Here is a 22,924-nt window from a genome sequence, read left to right as displayed (position 1 = left end):
TTCCTGGTTTCTGAAATTAAAATATTTTCTGCTGTTTGAAGCTGATGTATAAAACCTAAACGAATCGTAGAAACATCGACAGAATGGATCTAACGCTTATTAGTGTTTTTTAAAAAAAAATAAAAGCTTCCTAATTTTGAGTTTCACCCCTTTTTGCCCTCAGAACAGCCTCAATTTGTCAGGGCATGGACTCTACAAGCATTCCACAGGGATGCTGGCCCATGTTGACTCCAATACTTCCCACAGTTGTCTCAAGTTGGCTGGATGTCCTTTGGGTGATGGACCATTTTTTATTTTTTTTTGTATTTATTTATTTATTTCACCTTTATTTAACCAGGTAGGCCAGTTGAGAACAAGTTCTCATTTACAACTGCGACCTGGCCAAGATGAAGCAAAGCAGTGCGACAAAAACAACAGAGTTACACATAAACAGTCAATAGCACAAAATAAAAGAAAAATTGAAAAAATCTATGTATAATGTGTGCAAATGTGGAAGAGTAGGGAGGTAGGCAATAAATAGGCCCTAGAGGCGAAAATAATGACAGATGTGCAGATGATGATCATGTGCAAGTAGAGATACTGGGGTGCAAAAGAGCAAGAGGGTAAGTCATAATATGGGGATGAGGTAGTTGGGTGGGCTATTTACAGATACAGTGATCGGTAAGCTGCTCTGACAGCTGATGCTTAAAGTTAGAGAGGAAGATATAAGACTCCAGCTTCAGATTTTTGCAATTTGTTCCAGTCATTGGCAGCAGAGAGCTGGGAGGAAAGGCGGCCAAAGGAAGTGTTGGCTTTGGGGATGATCAGTGCAATGTACCTGCTGGAATGCGTGCTACGGGTGGGTGTTGCTGTGGTGACCAGTGAGCTGAGATAAGTTGGGGCTTTATGTAGCAAAGACTTATTGATGCACATGGGAAACTGTTGAGCTTGAAAAATTCTTAACACAAACTGGTGCGCCTGGCTAGGGCTGTTACAGGGACCGTGTTACCGACACACCGGCGGTCACGAGTCATAACCACAGTCAAATTTCACGTGACTGTTTCGTCAGGGTAACTAGGCTTCTCCAAGCTCTATTGTTGATGGTCTTTAGTTGCCTACCAAGCTTGTTACCTGTCCCTCTAATCACTCTGACGTCAATGCAAATGTAATCGAAATTCTGAAACACTTCATGATTGCTCATGTTGCGCAACATTTCAATAGGCTGTGAGAGAATGTGAGAAAATCGTATTGATGGCCTCTATTAAAAAGAGGATCCCATGAGATTTATTTCTTAACCTGTTAGGGCTAGGGGGCAGCATTGACACGGCTGGATAAAAAACATACCCGATTTAATCTGGTTACCACTCCTACCCAGTAACTAGAATATGCATATACTTATTACATATGGATAGAAAACACCCTAAATTTTCTAAAACTGTTTGAATGGTGTCTGTGAGTATAACAGAACTCAAATGGCAGGTCAAAACCTGAGAGATTCCTTTACAGGAAGTGGCCTGTCTGACCATTTGTTGAACTTCTTTTCCATCTCTATCATTTACTAAGGATCTCTGCTCTAACGTGACACTTCCCACGTCGTCCATAGGCGCTCAGAGCCCGGGAAAAAACAGAATGTCGTCATTCCAGCCCCAGGCTGAAACACATTATCGCCTTTCTCAAGTGGCCGATCAAGAGACACTAGCTTATGCGCGTGACCCCGACCGCCCCCGCCTTTGGGATTTTTTTCCTCTGTTTGCCGAAAAGGAGATTCCCTGTCGGAATATTATCGCTTTTCTACGAGAAAAATGTCGTAAAAATTGATTTTAAACAGCGGTTGACATGCTTCGAAGTACGGTAATGGAATACTTAGAATTTTATTGTCACGAATTGCGCCATGCACGTGACACTTCTTTACTATTTCGGATAGTGTCTGGAACGCACGAACAAAACGCCGCTATTCGGATATAACGATGGATTATTTTGGACCAAACCAACATTTGTTATTGAAGTAGCAATCCTGGGTGTGTATTCTGACGAAGACAACAAAAGGTAATGAAACTTTTATAATAGTAAATATGATTATGGTGAGTGCTAAATTTGCCGGGTGTCTAAATAGCGAGCCCGTGATGCCTGGGCTATGTACTTAGAATATTGCAAAATGTGCTTTCACCAAAAAGCTATTTTAAAATCGGACATATCGAGTGCATAGAGGAGGTCTGTATCTATAATTGTTATGCTTTTTGTGAACGTTTATCGTGAGTAATTTAGTAAAATGTTAGCGAATTCCCCGGAAGTTTGCGGGGGGTATGCTAGTTCTGAACGTCACATGCTAATGTAAAAAGCTGGTTTTTGATATAAATATGAACTTGATTGAACAAAACATGCATGTATTGTATAACATAATGTCCTAGGGTTGTCATCTGATGAAGATCATCAAAGGTGAGTGCTGCATTTAGCTGTCTTCTGGGTTTTGGTGACATTATATGCTGGCTTGAAAAATGGGTGTCTGATTATTTCTGGCTTGGTACTCTGCTGACATAATCTAATGTTTTGCTTTCGTTGTAAAGCCTTTTTGAAATCGGACAGTGTGGTTAGATTAACGAGAGTCTTGTCTTTAAATGGCTGTAAAATAGTCATATGTTTGAGAAATTGAAGTAATAGGATTTTGAAGGTTTTGAAAATCGCGCCACAGGATAGCAGTGGCTGTTACGTAGGTGGGACGAATTCGTCCCGCCTAGCCTAGAGAGGTTAACTTGCCTAATATTAACCTCTATGGGCTAGGTGGGACGCTAGCGTCCCACCCATGGTGCACTCCATCAACAGCAGGTGCATTTCAAGAGCTGCAAATTTGAATTCAAATAAATGTCAAAATTCAAATTTTTCAAACATACAACTATTTTACACCCTTTGAAAGATAAACATCTCAGTTTTAGAAACTTCAGTGTTTTCTATCCAAATCTACTAATAATATGCAAATATTTGACTCTGGGCCCGAGTATTAGGCAGTTTACTCTAGGCACACTTTTCATCCGAAATCGAAAATACTGCCCCCTATACCTTAAGTTAATGTTTTATATACCCGGTGTACAGTATAATTCACATTTCTGTGTTGTAGAGGTCACTACAATAAAGGTCTGTATTAATGTGTTTCTGTGTGTTTTCCAGGAATAGACTTCAAGATCAAAACTGTTGAACTCCAGGGAAAGAAGATCAAACTACAGATATGGTGAGTGGAGGAGGTGTGTGTAATGTGTACAGGGTCCAATGTTATTTGTTTCTACTGTCCCGGGCATGGTGTCTGCTGTCCCGGGCATGGTGTCATTTTTAAAGACATTGGGTGATGCAGGGCCTATTCAGCAGGGCCTATTCATGGGTTGTACGTTTCGTCACTATTGGTTTGACCTTTTGTTTTAGGACTAATGCCTGACTGAGCATTCTACTCAATGCATCGTCAATAATCGCTGATGAAGATTTGGTTTAACCTCTCTAGGGTAGGTGGGACGAAATCGTCCCACCTTCGTAACAGCCAGTGGAATCCCGTGGCGCGTTATTCAAATACCTTAGAAATGCTATTACTTCAATTTCTTAAACATATGACTATTTTACACCATTTTAAAGACAAGACTCTCGTTAATCTAACCACACTGTCCGATTTCAAAAAGGCTTTACAACGAAAACAAAATATTAGATTATGTCAGCAGAGTACCCAGCCAGAAATAATCAGACACATAAACCCAAACCACAGTTAAATGCAGCACTAACCTTTGTTGATCTTCATCAGATGACAATCCTAGGACATTATGTTATACGATACATGCATGTTTTTTTCAATCAAGTTCATATTTATATCAAAAACCAGCTTTTTACATTAGCATGTGACGTTCAGAACTAGCATACCCCCCCGCAAACTTCCGGTGAATTTATTAATTACTCACGATAAACGTTCACAAAAAACATAATTATTTTAAGAATTATAGATACAGAACTCCTTTGTGCAATCGAGGTGTCCGATTTTAAAATAGCTTTTCGGTGAAAGCACATTTTGCAATATTCTCAGTAGATAGCCCAGCCATCACGGCTAGCCATTTAGACACCCACCAAGTTTAGCCCTGACCAAACTCCGATTTACTATTACAAAAGTTTGATTACCTTTGTTGTCTTCGTCAGAATGCACTCCCAGGACTGCTACTTCAAAAACAAATGTTGGTTTGGTCCAAAATAATCCATCGTTATATCCAAATAGCGGCATTTTGTTCGTGCCATTTGTTATGCCATTTTTCTCATAAAAAAGCGATAATATTCCGACCGGGAATGTCCATTTAGCTAAACAGAGGAAAGAAAACACAGCTTTCGGTCGACGCGGGCACGAGCCTGAGTCTCACAGTACTGTAACCAGCCACTACCCAAACGCACTACTTTTTTTCAGCCAGAGTCTGCAAAGCCACGATTCAACTTTTTGCCGCCTTCTGAGAGCCCATGTGAGCCGTAGGAAGTGTCACGTAACAGCAGAGATCCTTTGTTTTGGATAGAGATGGCAAAGAAGGCCAAGAAATGGTCAGACAGGGTACTTCCTGTACAGAATCTTCTCAGGTTTTGACCTGCCATTTGAGTTCTGTTATACTCACAGACACCATTCAAACAGTTTTAGAAACTTTGGAGTGTTTTCTATCCAAAGCCAATAATTATATGCATATTCTAGTTACTGGGCAGGAGTAGTAACCAGATTAAATCGGGTACGTTTATTATCCAGTCGTGTCAATACTGCCCCCTAGCCCTAACAGGTTAAAACAATGACAGCACAGTGCCTGTGTGACTGGCGCATGTTGTCTCTCTCTCCTCCCTACTGCAGAGAAAAGGCACCACAGCAGAGCAGTGTTTATCACGCTGTCCGTGGTGTGGCTGCAACATCATTTCAGCCATTCAGTTTCTTGTTTCTGACTGCAAAGTTCTGTTACTGAAATCCCTAATTTTTCAGAAAAACATTCCCTCAACCCTTGCTCTCTTTTGGTTATAACAAACTCTGAACACAGTAACACATGACAACAAAATGGATGTGGAGGATGTGAAAAATAAACTGGAAACGGGGAATGTTTACTGGTTGCTCAGGAGGAAAAGGGCAAGTCAGATCTGTGGAAGACATTTGACTTAGTTGTGGAAACTACTGGAGATCCAGACAAAGGAGGGTATAGGAGCAAGAATTGCGTGTGTCAAACAGTTAGTTAGATTACAATATTATTTGGTTTGACCATTTGGAACGGTGTAAACAACACTAAATAAGTGTACCAGAGTCTGTTCTAACGAAAAAATAAATATATAAAGCCTTTATTACAGCAGACTAAAAACAGTTGCATGCATTTGTAAATTGCAGATTATTTTTTCTTTAGGCAAATTATTCAAAGCTCCCTTTTATTTAATTTTAAAACAAATGTTTGATTGCATTTCAAAGCATTAATGTCTCTTGTGATGGCATGAACGAATGAAAGATTGATTTATCCAGTAGCCTATATATTGAATATAGGCCTAAGTAACGGTATCAAGACTGAACAGGACTCGCTCTTAGGCCTAAAGCTCCATGGTGGTTATACAAGGGTGTTATACAAAGCCTAATAATGATAATGACATTACTTATTGTTATAATGGTGATAATAACAAGGAGATGAAGGACAGGAGCGACAGCTGCCATTAGATGATATGATTTTTCTGTCTGTTTGGAACTGTGTAAACGACACTGAATAAATTATAAGTTCTAAAGAAATAAAATGGTAAATCCTTAATTACAGCAAAGCAAATATTAAAAACAGCCGCATCGGTGAAATAGCTTTATCTGCCATGTTGTCGTTGCGTGAGGCTTGGTGCTCAGTCAGTAGGCTATTAATCACTAAAACAGGTAACAGAAGCAAGATCTCTTACTTTTGTAGATGTACAGTGCATATGCCCTGACCTTTCGTTGTTACATTACAGCCTTATTCTAAAATTGATTAAATTGTTTCCCCCCCCTCATCAATCTACTCACAATACCCCATAATGACATCACAATACCCCATAATGACATCACAATACCCCATAATAACATCACAATACCCCATAATGACAAAGCAATAACAGGTTGTTAGACATTTTTGCAAATATCTTAGAAATTAAAAACATATCACATTTATGTTAGTTAGTATTCAGACCTTTTCCTCAATACTTTGTTGAAGCACCTTTGGCAGCGATTACAGCCTCGAGTCTTCTTGAGTATGACTCTACAAGCTTGGCAAACCTATATTTGAGGAGTTTCTCCCATTCTTCTCTGCAGATCCTCTCAAGCTCTGTCAGGTTAGATGGGGAGCATCGCTGCACAGCTATTTTCAGGTCTCCAGAGATTTTCAATCGGGTTCAAGTCTGGGCTCTCAAGGACATTGAGACTTGTCATGTGCCTTTTACTGAGTGGCTTCCGTCTGGCCACTCTGCCATGAAGGCCTGATTGATGGATTGCTGCAGAGATGGTTGTCCTTCTGGAAGGTTCTCCCATTTCCACATAGGAACTCTAGAGTTCTGTGAGAGTGACCATCGGGTTCTTGGTTACCTCCCACACCAAGGACCTTCTCCCATGATTGATCAGTTTGGCCGGGCGGTCATCTCTAGGAAGAGTCTTGGTGGTTCCAAACTTGTTCCATTTAAGGATGATGGAGCCCACTGTGTTCTTGGGGACCTTCAATGCTGCAGAAATGTTTTGGTACCCTTCCCCAGATCTGTGCCTTGACACAATCCTTTCTCGGAGCTTTACGGACATTTCCTTCGACCTCGTGGCTTGGTTTTTGCTCTGATATGCACTGTCAACTGTGGGACCTTATATGGACAGGTGTGTGCTTTTCCAAATCATGTCCAATCAATTGAGTCCACATGTGGACTCCAATCAAGTTGTAGAAACATCTCATGGATGATCAATGTTAACAGGATGCAACTGAGCTCAATTTCGAGTTAAGTAAATAAAGTATTTCTATAAAAACAAAATATTAATTTGCAGAAAAAATTGCCTGTTTGTTGCTTTGTCATTATGGGGTACTGTGTGTAGATTGAGGGAAAAATGTATTCAATTGATTTTAGAATACTTTCTGAATACACTGTACAGTCGTGGCCAAAAGTTGAGAATGACACAAATATACATTTTCACAAAGTCTGCTGCCTCAGTTTGTATGATGGCAATTTGCATATACTCCAGAATGTTATGAAGAGTGATCAGACGAGTCCCTCTTTGCCATGCAAATGAACTGAATTCCCCCCAAAAAAACATTTCCACTGCATTTCAGCCCTGCCACAAAAGGACCAGCTGACATGTCAGTGATTCTCTTGTTAACACAGGTGTGAGTGTTGACAAGGACAAAGCTGGAGATCACTCTGTCATGCTGATTGAGTTCTAGTAACAGACTGGAAGCTTCAAAAGGAGGTTGGTGCTTGGAATCATTGTTCTTCCTCTGTCAACCATGGTTACCTGCAAGGAAACACATGCAGTCATCATTGCTTTGCACAAAAAGTGCTTCACAGGCAAGGAAGATTGCACCTAAATCAACCATTTATCGGATCATCAAGAACTTCAAGGAGAGAAGTTCAATTGTTGTGAAGAAGGCTTCAGGGCGCCCAAGAAAGTCCAGCAAGTGCCAGGACCGTCTCCTAAAGTTGATTCAGCAGCGGGATCGGGGCACAACCAGTACAGAGCTTGCTCGGGAATGGCAGCAGGCAGGTGTGAGTGCATCTGCACGCACAGTGAGGTGAAGACCTTTGGAGGATGGCCTGGTGTCAAGAAGGGCAGCAAAGAAGCCACTTCTCTCCAGGAAAAACATCAGGGACAGACTGATATTCTGCAAAAGGTACAGGGATTGGACTGCTGAGGACTGGGGTCAAGTCATTGTCTCTGATGAATCCCCTTTTCCGATTGTTTGGGGCATCCGGAAAAAACCTTGTCTGGAGAAGACAAGGTGAGCGCTACCATCAGTCCTGTGTCATGCAAACAGTAAAGCATCCTGAGACCATTCATATGTGGGGTTGCTTCTCAGCCAAGGGAGTGGGCTCACTCACAATTTTGCCTAAGAACACAGCCATGAATAAAGAATGGTACCAACACATCCTCCGAGAGAAACTTCTCCCAACCATCCAGGAACAGTTTGGTGACGAACAATGCCTTTTCCAGCATGATGGAGCACCTTTCCGTAAGGCAAAAGTGATAACTAAGTGGCTCGGGGAACAAAACATCAATATTTTGGGTCCATGGCCAGGAAACTCCTCAGACCTTAATCCCATTGAGAATTTGTGGTCAATCCTCAAGAGGCGGGTGGACAAACAAAAACTCCAAGCATTGATTATGCAAGAATGGGCTGGCATCAGTCAGGATGTGGCCCAGAAGTGAATTGACAGCATGCCAGGGGGGATTGCACAGGTCTTGAAAAAGAAGGGTCAACACTGCAAATATTTACTCTTTGCATCAACTTCATATAATTGTCAACAAAAGCCTTTGACACTTATGAAATGCTTGTAATTATACTTCAGTTTTCCATAGTAACATCTGACAAAAATATCTAAAGACACTGAAGCAGCAAACTTTGTGGAAATTAATATTTGTGTCATTCTCAACTTTTGGCCACGACTGTATATATTGTATACAGTTTGAAGTCGGAAGTTTACATACACTTAGGTTGGAGTCAATTAAACTTGTTTTTCAACCACACCACAAATTTCATGTCAACAAACTATAGTTTAGGCAAGTCGGTTAGGACATCTACTTTGTGTATGACATAAGTAATTTTCCAACAATTGTTTACTGACAGATTATTTCACTTAATTCACTATATCACAATTCCAGTGGGTCAGAAGTTTACATACACTAAGTTGACTGTGCCTTTAAAAAGCTTGGAAAATTCCAGAAAATGATGTCATGGCTTTAGAAGCTTCTGATAGGCTAATTGATATAATTTGAGTCAATTGGAGGTGTACCTGTGGATGTATTTCAAGGCCTACCTTCAAACTTAGTGCCTCTTTGCTTGACATTATGGGATCAAAAGAAATCAGCCAAAACCTCAGAAAAATAATTCTAGACCTCCAAGTCTGGTTCATCCCTGGGAGCAATTTCCAAAGACCTGAAGGTACCACGTTCATCTGTACAAACAGTAGTACGCAAGTATAAACATCATGGGACCACGCAGCCATCATACCGCTCAAGAAGGAGACTCGTTCTGTCTCCTAGAGATGAACGTACGTTGTTGCGAAAAGTGCAAATCAATCCCAGAACAACAGCAATGGACCTTGTGAAGATGCTGGAGGACACCGGTACAAAAGTATCTATATCCACAGTAAAACGAGTCCTATATCGTCATAACCTGAAAGGCTGCTCTGCAAGGAAGAAGCCACTGCTCCAAAACCGCCATTAAAAAAGCCAGACTATGGTTTGCAACTGCACACGGGAACAAAGATTGTACTTTTTGGAGAAATGTCCTCTGGTCTGCTGAAAAAAAAAAATAGAACTCTTTGGCCATAACGACCATCGTTATGTTTGGAGAAAAAGGGGGAGGCTTGCAAGCCGAGGAACACCATCCCAACCGTGAAGCACGGGGGTGGCAGCATCATGTTGTGGGGTGCTTTGCTGCAGGAGGGAGCAAAGTTGTGGTGCACTTCACAAAATAGATGGCATCATGAGAAAAGAAGTATGTGGATATATTGAAGCAACATCTCAAGACATCAGTCAGGAAGTTAAAGCTTGGTCGCAAATGGGTCTTCCAAATGGACAATGACCCCAAGCATACTTACAAAGTTGTGGCAAAATGGCTTAAGGACAACAAAGTCAATGTATTGGAGTGGCCATCACAAAGCCCTGACCTCAATCCTATAGAAAAGTTGTGGGCAGAACTGAAAAAGCGTGTGCAAGCAAGGAGGCCTACAAACCTGACTCTGTTACACCAGCTATGTCAGGACGAGTAGGCCAAAATTCACCCAACTTATTGTGGGAAGGCTATCCAAAACGTTTGACCCAAGTTAACCTGTTGGGGATAGGGGGCAGTATTTGCACGGCCGGATAAAAAACGTACCTGATTTAATCTGGTTACTACTCCTGCCCAGTAACTAGAATATGCATATAATTGTTTGATTTGGATAGAAAACACCCTAAAGTTTCTAAAACTGTTTGAATGGTGTCTGTGAGTATAACAGAACTCATTTGGCAGGCCAAAACCTGAGAAGATTCCAAACAGGAAGCGCTCTCTCTGACCATTTTCATGGCCTTATTGATCATCTCTAACAAAAACAGGGGATCTCTGGCATGACGTGACATTTTCTAACGCTCCCATAGGCTCTCAGAAGGCGCCAGAAAGCTGAATCGAGGCTTTGCAGCCCATGGCTGAAAAACATTAGCGCATTTTGTAAGTGGCCGATCTGAGGACAATGGGACAGGGCGCGCGTGCCCGAGTCGACTCAATGTTTACTTTCTCTCTCTTTGAACGAAAACCACCACTCCCGGTCGGAATATTATCGCTTTTTTACGAGAAAAATGGCATAAAAATTGATTTTAAACAGCGGTTGACATGCTTCGAAGTACGGTAATGGAATATTTAGAATTTTTTGTCACGAAATGCGTCGTGCGCGTGACCCTTATTTACACTTCGGATAGTGTCTTGAACGCACGAGCAAAACGCTGCTATTTGGATATAACTATGGATTATTTGGGACCAAACCAACATTTGTTATTGAAGTAGAAGTCCTGGGAGTGCATTCTGACGAAGAACAGCAAAGGTAATAACATTTTTCTTATAGTAAATCTGACTTTGGTGAGTGCTAAACTTGCTGGGTGTCTAAATAGCCCAGCATCACAGGGCTAGCTATCTACTCAGAATATTGCAAAATGTGCTTTCACCGAAAAGCTATTTTAAAATCGGACATAGCGAGTGCATATAGGAGTTCTGTATCTATAATTCTTAAAATAATTTGTTTTTTGTGAACGTTTATCGTGAGTAATTTAGTAAATTCACCGGAAGTGTTCGGTGGGAATGCTAGTCACATGCTAGTCACATGCTAATGTAAAAAGCTGGTTTTTGATATAAATATGAACTTGATTGAACAAAACATGCATGTATGGTATAACATAATGTCCTAGGATTGTCATCTGATGAAGATCATCAAAGGTTAGTGCTGCATTTAGCTGTGGTTTGGGTTTATGTGACATTATATGCTAGCTTGAAAAATGGGTGTCTGATTATTTCTGGCTGGGTACTCTGCTGACATAATCTAATGTTTTGCTTTCGTTGTAAAGCCTTTTTGAAATCGGAAAGTGTGGTTAGATTAACGAGAGTCTTGTCTTTAAAATGGTGTAAAATAGTCATATGTTTGAGAAATTTAAGTAATAGCATTTCTAAGGTATTTGAATAACGCGCGTCCCACCTAGCGGTTAAACAATTTAAAGGCAATGCTACCAAATACTAATTGAGTGTATGTAAACTTCTGACCCACTGGGAATGCGATGAAAGAAATAAAAGCTGAAATATATTTTGTTATTCTGACATTTCACATTCTTCAAATAAAGTGGTGATCCTAACTGACCTAAGACAGGGAATTATTACTAGGATGAAAACAAGGGACAGCTGTTCAGGAGCAGTTTATATTTAATGTGTCTAACAGGGGGACAGCTGCTCAGAGCGGTTTATATATGTGTTTAACAGGGACAGCTGGTCAGGAATAGTTTATATATGTGTTTAACGGGGGGACAGCTGGTCAGGAGAGGTTTATATAGAATGTGTTTAACAGGGACACAGCTGGACAGGAGCGGTTCCACACCATCACCACGTCCTACTATCGAGGCGCCATGGGCATCATGCTGGTCTATGACATCACCAACGCCAAGAGCTTCGAGAACATCAGCAAGTGGCTCCGCAACATCGACGAGGTGCGCGCACACACATACACACAGACATTATACACACCAGTGTTGTGTTTGAGACCACCTAAAGAGAGACTGGAGACAGGGTCAAGACCCAGATCGGGAGGGGGGCCAGGGTCAAGACCCAGACCGGGGGGGAGGGGGGCGACAAGGGGTCCGAGACCAGAACAATGCCAGTCCATTTCAAGACCATGATTGTTATTTAGTCAAATCAGCACCATAATAAGAGTTAAAATGTCCAGATTTCTGTGTTCATATTTCAGAACATATGGATTCTTTATAGACATTCAGAGTAGTGAAAACATACGTGTTTTCGCATTGTTTGTAACTTATTTTGTACAAAATGTTGCTGCTTCCATCTCTTATGAACGAAAAGAGATTCTGGATATAAGAACAGCGATTACTCACCTCGAATTGGACAAAGATCTTTTATTTTGAGTGACGGGAAGGATATAATGTTGCTCCCAGACAAGGCCCAAATCCCTGTCATTCACATGAAGAAAATTCAGGGGGCGGAAATCAGGCTGCCTTGTGAGAATTCATCTGCGAGTGGGTAACCCGCCTCTACCATCCGTTCTCTTGGCCAACGTGCAATCACTGGAGAATAAACTGGATGAGCTCTGATCGAGACTATCCTACCAACGGGACATTAAAAACTGTAATATCTTATGTTTCACCGAGTCGTGGCTGAACGACGACTGTGTTTTCCATGCATTGGCAGGACAGAACACCGATGTCTGATAAGACGAGGGGTGGGGGGTGTGTGTCTATTTTTCAATAACAGCTGGTGCGTGATGTCTAATATTAAGGTAGTCTCGAGGTATTGCACAGCCGAGGTAGAGTACCTTATGATAAGCTGTAGACCACACTATCTACCAAGAGAGTTTTCATATTTTTCATAGCCGTCTTTATACCACCACAAAACGATGCTGGCACTAAGACCACACTCAACGAGCTGTATAAGACCATACGCAAACGACGCTCATCCAAAAGCATGTTCCTAGTGGCCGGGGACTTTAATGCAGGCTAACTTAAATCCGGTTTACCTAATTTCTACCAGCATGTCACATGTGCAACCAGATGGAAAAAATCTGTAGACCACCTCTACTCCACACACAGAGATGCATACAAAGCTCGCCGTCGCCCATCATCGCATACCGCCCCAACAGATCCACTGATGACCCAATATCAATCGCACTCCACACTGCCCTTTCCCACCTGGACAAAAGGAACTCCTATGTGAGAATGCTGTAAATTGACTACAGCTTAGCGTTCAACGCCATAGTGCTACAAAGCTCATCGCTAAGGACCCTGTGACTAAACAGGAAGGCAGGTATCCTAGTGGTTAGAGTGTTGGGCCAGTAACCGAAAGGTTCCTGGATCGAATCCCGAGTTTATTGTAAATAATGTTCTTAACTGACTTGCCTAGTTAAATATAGGTAAAATAAATAAAAACACCTCCCTCTGTAACTGGATCCTGGACTTCCTGGCGGGCCGCCCCCAGGTGGTAAGATGGGTAACATCACATTTGCCACGCTGATCCTCAACACGAGGGCCCCTCAGGGGTGTGTGCTCAGTCCCCTCCTGTACTCCCTGTTCACCCACGACTGCGTGGCCAAGCATGACTCCAACACTGAGACCTTGGCCGTGTGGTGCCAGGACAACAACCTCTCCCTCAACGTGATAAAGACAAAGAAGATTGTGGACTATAGGAAAAGGATGGCCGAACACGCCCCCATTCACATCGACGGGGCTGTAGTGGAGCAGGTCTAGAGCTTCAAGTTCCTTGGTGTCCACATCAACAACAAACGATCATGATCTAAACACACCTAGACAGTTGTGAAGAGGGCACGACAAAACCTATTTCCCCCCCAGGATACTGAAAAGATTTAGCATGGGTCCCCAGATCCTGAAAACGTTCTACTACTGCTGCACCATCGAGAGCATTTGACCGGTTGCATCACTGCCTGGTATGGTAACTGCTCAGCATCTGACCGTAAGGTTCTACAGAGGGTAGTGCGTACAGCCCAGTACATCACTGGGCCCAAGCTTACTGCCATCCAGGACCTATATTCTAGTCGTGTCAGCGGAATGCCCCAAAAATTGTCAAAGACCAAAGTCATGGACTGTTCTCTCTGCTACCGCACGGCAAGTGGTACTGGAGTGCCAAGTCTAGGTCCAAAAGGCTCCTTAATAGCTTCTACCCCCCAAGCCGTAAGACTGCTGAACAATTAATCAAACGACCACCCAGACTACTTGTATTGACCCCCCCCCCACCCCCTTGTTTATTTTATTTTTTACTTTAGTTTATTTAGTAAATATTTATTTAATAAATATTTAATTATTTATTTTCTTAACTGCATTGTTGGTTAAGGGCTTGTAAGTAAGCATTTCACGGTAAAGTCTGCACTTGTATTTGCCATTTGACAAACGACATTTGATTTGATGTGTTGGGGTTAGAGTTAGTCTGTAATTTGATGTGTTTCAGCATGCCAACGAGGACGTGGAGAGAATGCTGCTAGGCAACAAGTGTGACATGGAGGACAAGAGGGTGGTACCAAAAGCCAAGGGAGAGCAGGTGAGACAACACACACACACAGCAGGGTTTCCGTTATGAAAATGGACATTTAGACCGGCAGCATTTACATTTTTCAGGACATTTGAGAAGCGTACGGGACCCATATGCATTGGGTCCATAACCTGATTAGGGCGTCCTCCCACGGTGCTTTAGGTTATGGTAATTCATCTTAACAGAACATGCAAGTCGAGGATGCAGTGATGTTTGTCCTTACTGGGCACTTTGAAGATATTAGAATAACTGTCCACCTTTACCTTCCTTCAGTCAACAATACGAGTAATGAACAGTTACAGTTAGGGGAAGCAAATTTTCACAATAATGCACATTTATAATAAAGCATTCCATGCATCATCTCATCATAATGTGATGAGTAGATTGGATAGTTATCATCTGGTTTATATGTTGTCCATATAATAGACCAATGAGAAGGAGAGACAATGTTGTCCATATAATAGACCAATGAGAAGGAGAGACACTAATATAATATGTTGTCCATCTGAACTTGATGATAGAGTGGATATGACTGTACCTTTTATCCATGATTATATGTAACTGGTTTCAGGACACTAGGCTTATGTCATGCGTCACTACTTCACAGGAGAGGCATATGAACGTTAACTTAAAAATAAAAAATACACTTTTTTGCTAGAAATGCCTTCTGGAACATGTCAACTTTTGTGCGTTTTAATAACAGACTTGTATGCCGTCTGTAAATACAAATACAATTGTTAAACTACAAGCCTAGTTGGTTTAGCCACAGAAAAAGTCAGGAACCTTCCCGCTATCCATGATTGGCTGAGATAATGGATGCGCTGCACATGCTGATAGATGAGTTCGGATTGGTCTGCCATGTAGCATGTTTCTGTCTATAATATGAGCTGCTCAGTATGTGTAGGTAATCCTTTCTAACACTGCTTTTTTGAAAGAGATCACTTAGTAGAACTGAATACTTTCTGGAGGACCGAGTTTTGAAATCAGTGGAATTAGAGTATGATAGCTAAGGAGATGGAGAAAATTATGGCGTTTGATTGCAAATATGCAGACGGAGTCGAAAAGAGAACACAGGCTGTTGTATAAAACACCTGTTTCCGGATTACATCTTCAATCTCAGGCAACCATGACATCCATGACAGAGAGGGAGAAGCATCCATTCATACTGGCAAGAGAGTCTAGCTAGCTACATTTTCAGATATTACACATTTCAAATTTCTATCAAAGTAGTTTTCATTTCAAGTTAGTGTACTGTTAGCTAGCTATTTAATGTTAGCTGGCTGGCTAGCTAGCTAATGTTACATGTATGATGTAATGTTATTTGTATCTCAGAGCCATTTGCATTGCTAGTTATAGCTTGTTAGCTAACGTTGAACCTGGTTGGTTAGCTACTTGCAGATTCATGCAGGGTAGTAACATTGAGTTGGGATTGTGGTTCATTGTTTAGCTAGCTAGATGTCTATTCAAAAGACTCCAATATGCAAGTAACTAGTTCAATAGAATGTTTGTCACTCTGACAACTGCCGATAGACGTAGCTGGTAAATTCAGAATAACTGACAAATTTACGAACGCTCAAAACCCTTTGAATTTGGCCGGTGTCAGTAAACGTTGCCAAAAAAGCGTAACTACATTCTTGCCAGCAGCACAGTTACAGTCACCAACACTCTGGATAATATGAAAACAGCCTAACCAGCTCTGCTAGAGAGAGTAAAATGGTCAGAGTGAGCTGTTCTCTCATTTGTGTCTGAAAGTAGCTAGCCAACGTTAGCCAGTTAACTTTGGTGCTTGACTGCTGTTAAGTCATAACGCTCGGATCAACCCTACTTTTCATCCAGAGCGTCTGAACTCTCCCAGAGTGAAACACTCTGAATTTACGGAAGGGCTTATCTGACAACACTCTGCGTATACGAAAGCCCAGAACACACTCTGGCACTCCAGATTTAAATTAAACACCCAGTGGTATAAACCAGCCTTTAGTGAGTCATATGAATCCTTAAAGAGATGGCTCAGGCTAAAGCTTAAGAGGGTGTGAACGACGCTGAATAAGTGTAAACAAAGAAGAGCTCTCCAGTAAGTCCCAAAAATTCTAGGGCCATTTTCTCAAAAGTGAGGGTACAACTTTATCAACTTTCAAAGCAGAATTACTTTCCAATTGTTCCTCAACTGTAGTGTATGATATAACATTTTGTAGCTCTGAGTCTCTCTACTTTCATCCAATGTATAAAAAAAACACCATTACACATTTTGCTACATAAGACTGAATCGAGCCGGTCAGTCACATGCAGTGCGCCCTAACCGGGGACATGGCCGATGCTCTCAGCTGGTGACAATTTTTATTTAACCAGGTAGGCCAGTTGAGAACAAGTTCTTCGCTGGTGCCAATAAGATGGGCAATAGGCCTACTGTTGTTAGCTCGACTAAAAAACAGGTTTAGAGTATTTTCATTGTCTCCTTTACAGCAAAAGCCATTTTCTTTCCAAACTATGTTTTCCTGTGATTTTGAAATATTGTGATATGCCTGACTGGGCCTCTACTTTTCACTGACAGTTTCAACTCCACAATCATTTTGGTATTTGCAGAGCGCTGCCTTCCCACTTCAAGGATTTTATTTTTGTATAGACAGGAGTAGGCTTATAAGGCAATATCATTTTGGCAATTTAATTACATTTACAAAGGGAAAGCTTCCCCTAGGCTCGTAGGCAGCACATCCATAAAGCTATGACAATCTACTGTCCCCATAGTAGGGAAGTTATTCTATAATAGATCCCAAATTCATGCAACCAATAGGCCTAGGCTACGTAAAATAACTTAACAAAGCAATGAGTCTGATGCAACAGATCAGAACTTTTAGCTTAAAATGTTGATCAAGTATTATTTCTTAACATTATTAGTGCAGCAATGTACAGTAGGCTAAACACGATTGTCTGGTAGCTAGATGCACAATGAAACAAAGTTGAAAACCAATAGAACGTGAGAGAAAATTGGCTACTGGTTTCAATGGCATATAGTCTTTATTAAATAAGACTACTGGTTTCAATGGCATATAGTCTTTATTAAATAATAGACAGCGGATATGGTGTGATTTTTGCCTAGGCTACTTTGAAGGTAAAACTTGCCTCAAATGAAGTAAAACGCTCAGGTTTCAAACAATTAAGTAGCAATATGTTTAATTACCTACATGTTTTCAAAATGCGTACCGTCTCCAGCTCATTGCAAAGTGGTGTGTGACACGCCGATGAAGCCTGCCTTCCATTTTCATGGTGAATGGGAAGCTTCAATGACCAGTTGAGAAATACAAATGGCAGGTGTTTTTAATCATAGCCCCAAAAATATTTTTAGCACACGATTGGGCTCCTAAAAGTGTTCCTCTAAAATGCTCTGTCTCTGAAGATGATAAATAACATGAGGAATATATATATATTCACACGCCAATTTAATTCCACAAGTTACCTATAGACCGATAAGCATGACCGGTTAAATGTATTTCCATGGACTGGTATTGCCATCACTGAAGAGGCTAAAAAGTATTATTTCACAATGGGAAATGTCTTCTCCCGGACAATTAGTCCATTTTTATTTATCTGCTTATATTACATTTTTTGGGCCAAAAGCCGGTTATTACCGACTACCGGATATCTTGAGACTCAATCCACACGCCACATACAGTACATTCAGGAATTATTCAGACCCCATTACTTTTTCCACATTTTGTTATATTACAGCCTTATTTTAAAATTGATAGATGAAAAAACATTCCTTATTTACATAAGTATTCATCCTTTTGCTATGAGACTTGAAATTGAGCTCAGATGCATCCTGTTTCCATTGATCATACTTGATGTTTGTACATCTTGATTGGTGTCCACCTGTGGTAAATTCAGTTTATTGGACATGATTTGGAAAGGCACACACCTGTCTATATATAAGGTTCCACAGTTGACAGGTGTGTCAGAGAAAAAACCATGAGGTGGAGATAATCATGCAAAGGGCTCTGAGACAGGAACTGATCTGGGGAAGAGTACCAAAACATTTCTGCAGCATTGAAGGTCCCAATCATTCTTAAATGGAAAAAGTTTGGAACCACTAAGACTCTTCCTAGAGCTGGCCGCCCGGCCAGTCTGAGCAATCGGGGGAGAAGGGCCTTGGTCAGGGCGGTGATCAAGAACCCAATGGTCACTCTGACAAAGCTCCAGAGTTCCCCTGTGGAGATGGTTGTCCTTCTGGTAGGTTCTCCCATTTCAGCAGCACTCCACCAAGCAGGCCTTTATGGTAGTGGCCAGACTGTAGCCACTGCTCAGTAAAAGGCACATGACAGCCCGCTTGGAGTTTGACAAAAGGCACCTGAAGGACTCTCACACCATGAGAAACAAGATTCTCTGGTTTGATGAAACAAAGATTGAACTCTTTGGTCTGAATGCCAAGTGTCACGTCTGGAGGAAACCTGGCACCATCCCTATGGTGAAACATGGTGGTGGCGGCAACACAATGCTGTGGGGCTGTTTTTCAGCTGCAGGGACTGGGAGACTAGTCAGGATCGAGGGAAAGATGAACGGAGCAAAGTAGAGAGAACCTGCTCCAAACCGCTCAGGACCTGACTAGGGTGAACGTTCAGCTTCCAACAGGACAACGACCCTAAGCACACAGCCAAGACAACGCAGGAGTGGCTTCGGGACAAGACTCTGAATGTTCATGAATGTCCCAGCCAGAGCCCGGACTTGAACCCGATCGCCATCTCCGGAGAGTACTGAAAATGGCTGGGCAGCAACCCTCCCCATCCAACCTGACAGAGCTTGAGAGGATCTGCAGAGGAGAATGGGAGAAACTCCCCAAATACAGGTGTGCCAAGCTTGTAGCGTCATACCCAAGAAGAATCGAAGCTGTAATCGCTGGTACTTCAACAAAGTAAAGGGTCTGAATACTTATGTAAATGTTGTATGTCAGTGTATTTTTTTTATAAATTAGCTAACATTTCTAAAAACCTTTTTTTGCTTTATTATGGGATATTGTGTGTAGATTGAGGAATAAAAACAATCAATTTTAGAATAACGCTGTAACGTAACAAAATGTGAAAGAATTCAAGGGGTCTGAATACTTTCCGAATGCACTATATACAGTACAGTCAAAAGTATGGACACATCTACTCATTCAAGGGTTTTTCTTAATTTTTTCTACATTGTAGAATAATAGTGAAGACAAACTGAAATAACAGGTATGGAATCATGTAGTAACCAAATAAGTGTTTAACAAATCGAAATAGATTCTTCAATGTAGCCACCCTTAGCCTTGATGACAGCTTTGCACACTCTTGGTATTCTCTCTTTTCCAACAGTATTGGAGTTCCCACATATGCTGAGCACTTGTTGGCTGCTTTCCCTTCACTCTGCGGACAAACTCATCCCAAACCTTCTCAATTGGGTTGGGATTGTGGATTGTCATCTTATGCAGTACTCCATCACTCTCCTTCTTGGTCAAATAGCCCGTACACAGCCTGGAGGTGTGTTGGGTCATTGTCCTTTTGAAAAATAAATTATAGTCCCACTAAGCGCACACCAGATGGGATGGCGTATCGCTGCAGAATGCTGCGGTAGCTATGCTGGTTAACTGTGCCTTGAATTCAACATCAATCATTGACATTGTCACCTGCAAAGCACCATCCCACCTCCTCCTCCTGCTTCACGGTGGGAACCACACATGCGGAGATCATCCGTTCACCTACTCTACGTCTCACAAAGACACGGCGGTTCGAACCAAAAATCTCACATTTGGACTCATCAGACCAAAAGACAGATTTCCACCAATCTGTCCACTGCTCGTGTTTCTTGGCCCAAGCAAGTCTCATTGGTGTCCTTTTAGTAGTGGTTTCTTTGCAGCAATTCAACCATGAAAGCCTGATTCATGCAGTCTCCTCTGAACAGTTGATGTTGAGATGTCTGTTACCTGAACTCTTATGCATTTATTTGGGCTGCAATTTCTGAGGCTGGTAACTCTAATGAACTTATCCTCTGCAATAGAGGTAACTCTGGGTCTTCCTTCCCTGTGACGATTCTCACGAGAGCCAGTTTAATCATAGCGCTTTGTTTTTGCGACTGCATTCGAAGAAACTTTGAAAGTTCTTGAAATTTTCCAGATTGACTGACCTTCATGTCTTAAAGTAATGATGGACTGTCATTTCTCTTTGCTTAATTGAGCTGTTCTTGCCATAATATGGACTTGGTCTTTGACCAAATAGGGATATCTTCTGTATACCACCCCTACCCTGTCACAACACAACTGAAAAACATATTAAGAAGGAAATAAATTCCACAAAATAACAAGTCACACCAGTTAATTGAAATGCATTCCAGGTGACTGAAATTCCATGAAGCTGGTTGAGAGAATGCCAAGAGTATGCAAAGCTGTCAAGGCAAAGGGTGGCTACTTTGAAAAATCTAAAATATATTTTGATTTGTTTAACACTTTGTTTGGTTACTACATGATTCCATATGTGTTATTTCATAGTTTTGATGTCTTCACTATTATTCTACAATGTAGAACCCTGGAATGAGTAGGTGTCAACTTTTGACTGGTACTGTGTATACACATGCATACATACACGCTGTGGCGTAGATTACACTAGCTTGAGCTTGTGCAACACAAGAACACACACAGTTAAAGGTTGTAAGGAAACCTGATTCCTATCTCACAGGAGACCTGCCTTATTTTGGGACCAACCCTCTAATATTTTCCTTTCATCTCTCGCCCCTCTCTTTCTCACTCTCGCCCCTCTCTTTCTCTCTCTCGCCCCTCTCTTTCTCGCCCCTCTCTTTCTCTCTCTCGCCCCTCTCTTTCTCTCTCTCGCCCCTCTCTTTCTTTCTTTCTCTCGCCCCTCTCTCTCGCCCCTCTGTCCCCCTCTCTCTCCCTCTCGCCTCTCTCAGATTGCCAGAGAACATGGTATTAGGTTTTTTGAGACGAGTGCCAAGGCCAACATCAGCATCGAGAAGGCTTTCCTCACGCTAGCAGAAGACATCCTCAGGAAGGTAATAATGATGGTGTCGATGTAATGTTTGTTTGTGTGTGCGCGCACACACACACACACATATATATCTATATATCTATATAAAGTGTGTGTGTGTGTTTTGCAGACGCCCGTCAAAGAGCCCAACAGTGAAAACGTGGACATCAGCGGTGGGAGTGGAGTCACAGGATGGAAGAGCAAGTGCTGCAGTTAGAACAACCCTGTCTGTCCCTCACACACACACACTAACGCACGGAAGCACACACTCTCTAACCGCTAACTCAGTCTCTCTAACACTCTATCTGTTCTCTCTATCTCCATCTGTTCTCACTGACAATAAACCACTTCAGTCTTCTGTACCCCCCCTCCTCATGGTCTGTACCCCCCCTCCTCATGGTCTGTACCCCCCCCTCCTCATGGTCTGCACCCCCCATAGTCTGATGTCATCTTTCTGAAAATCAGTTTTGGTAATACGAGATCATGTTTCCTGTTTATTTTAAAGGTTGCAAAACACGAGTCAAAAGTCAGTCACCTTTTTAATCTTTGCCTGAGTCCACCGGGTCCCCTCACCGTCGGTCAGGAAAATAAATAAAATAAAAAAACTAAAAAGACAAATGTAGGACTAACATTTTGTACACTAGTGGGTTTCTGAGACGTGTTTGGTCATTTTGAGTTTTGTAACTGAGGGTTTATTTTGTCCTGTGCCTTATATGGAAGACGGGGGCGGAGCCACATCCACCCAATAAAATTAGTTTAATCTTCTTGCTCCTCCCATAGTGAGGCCCAGCAGAAAGGTTTGAATTTCTGCTCCAACCAGAGAACAGCTTGTTAGGATGTCTGCTCCACGATGGGGGATTGTTTTACATTTTGATTTATTTTCCTTTATTGGGGGTTTAAATTTTCATGCATGCAGATGTGTTTGGGTTGGAAGCGTTTGTAATATGTTGTTTCTGTAATGTTGGAACCCTCGGCTGTATGGAAGGAGATTGAACGTTCTCAAGAAAATTCAAACAGTTTTGCAGATCCATTAAAAATAAGCTTGTTTAAGTTACTGGACTCGCTGGTGTGTTTCTGTTCATTACCGTGCTCCTTAGTGTGTCTGACAGAGCATGTTCGCTTGGTGCAACCAGCCCGTTCATTGGGTTCAACATTGTGTTTTACTGTGAATGGTGAACGCAGTGATCACGCTGGTTCCACCAGGCTGAAGGAGAATCCCAATTGGTTTGGCTTGCCTCTGTCCTCTGCTTGCCTCTGTCCTCTGCTTGCCTCTTTGGGGGGAAAAGAAAAAAGGTCAAAGGTAATCAAGGAGAGGAAATGTTGAATCAAATGCGCTTGTAATGAAATGACTCTCCTCCACTCTTGGCTAAACAGACGTTTACAAAATAATGCTTCTTTCAAAATAATTGGGAACCACTTCCGATCATGAAGTCAGTGATCTTCAGGTCGGAAAGTTGGAGCTCTAGAAAGATACCCGAGTTTCCGACT

At 41.8% G+C, this 22,924-nt stretch overlaps 1 protein-coding gene across 1 annotated transcript in view; it reads left to right on the top strand.

Moving 5' to 3' along the window:
* Window positions 1–22,490, top strand: part of LOC106591101 (ras-related protein Rab-10) — a 37,430-nt gene extending 14,940 nt beyond the window's left edge. The window contains exons 2-6 of the mRNA XM_045695471.1: window positions 3,142–3,202; window positions 11,743–11,881; window positions 14,364–14,453; window positions 21,360–21,461; window positions 21,567–22,490. Of these exons, the coding sequence (XP_045551427.1) occupies window positions 3,142–3,202; window positions 11,743–11,881; window positions 14,364–14,453; window positions 21,360–21,461; window positions 21,567–21,653 (479 nt within the window). The 3' untranslated portion in view covers window positions 21,654–22,490. The remainder of the gene's footprint in view (window positions 1–3,141; window positions 3,203–11,742; window positions 11,882–14,363; window positions 14,454–21,359; window positions 21,462–21,566) is intronic.
* Window positions 22,491–22,924: the final 434 nt, after the last annotated feature.

This window comes from Salmo salar, chromosome ssa15 (genome assembly GCF_905237065.1).
Source record: "Salmo salar chromosome ssa15, Ssal_v3.1, whole genome shotgun sequence".
In the NCBI taxonomy this organism is placed as follows: domain Eukaryota; kingdom Metazoa; phylum Chordata; class Actinopteri; order Salmoniformes; family Salmonidae; genus Salmo; species Salmo salar.
Note: the sequence above shows the minus strand (reverse complement) of the source record. Positions and strands in the feature narration are given on the sequence as shown.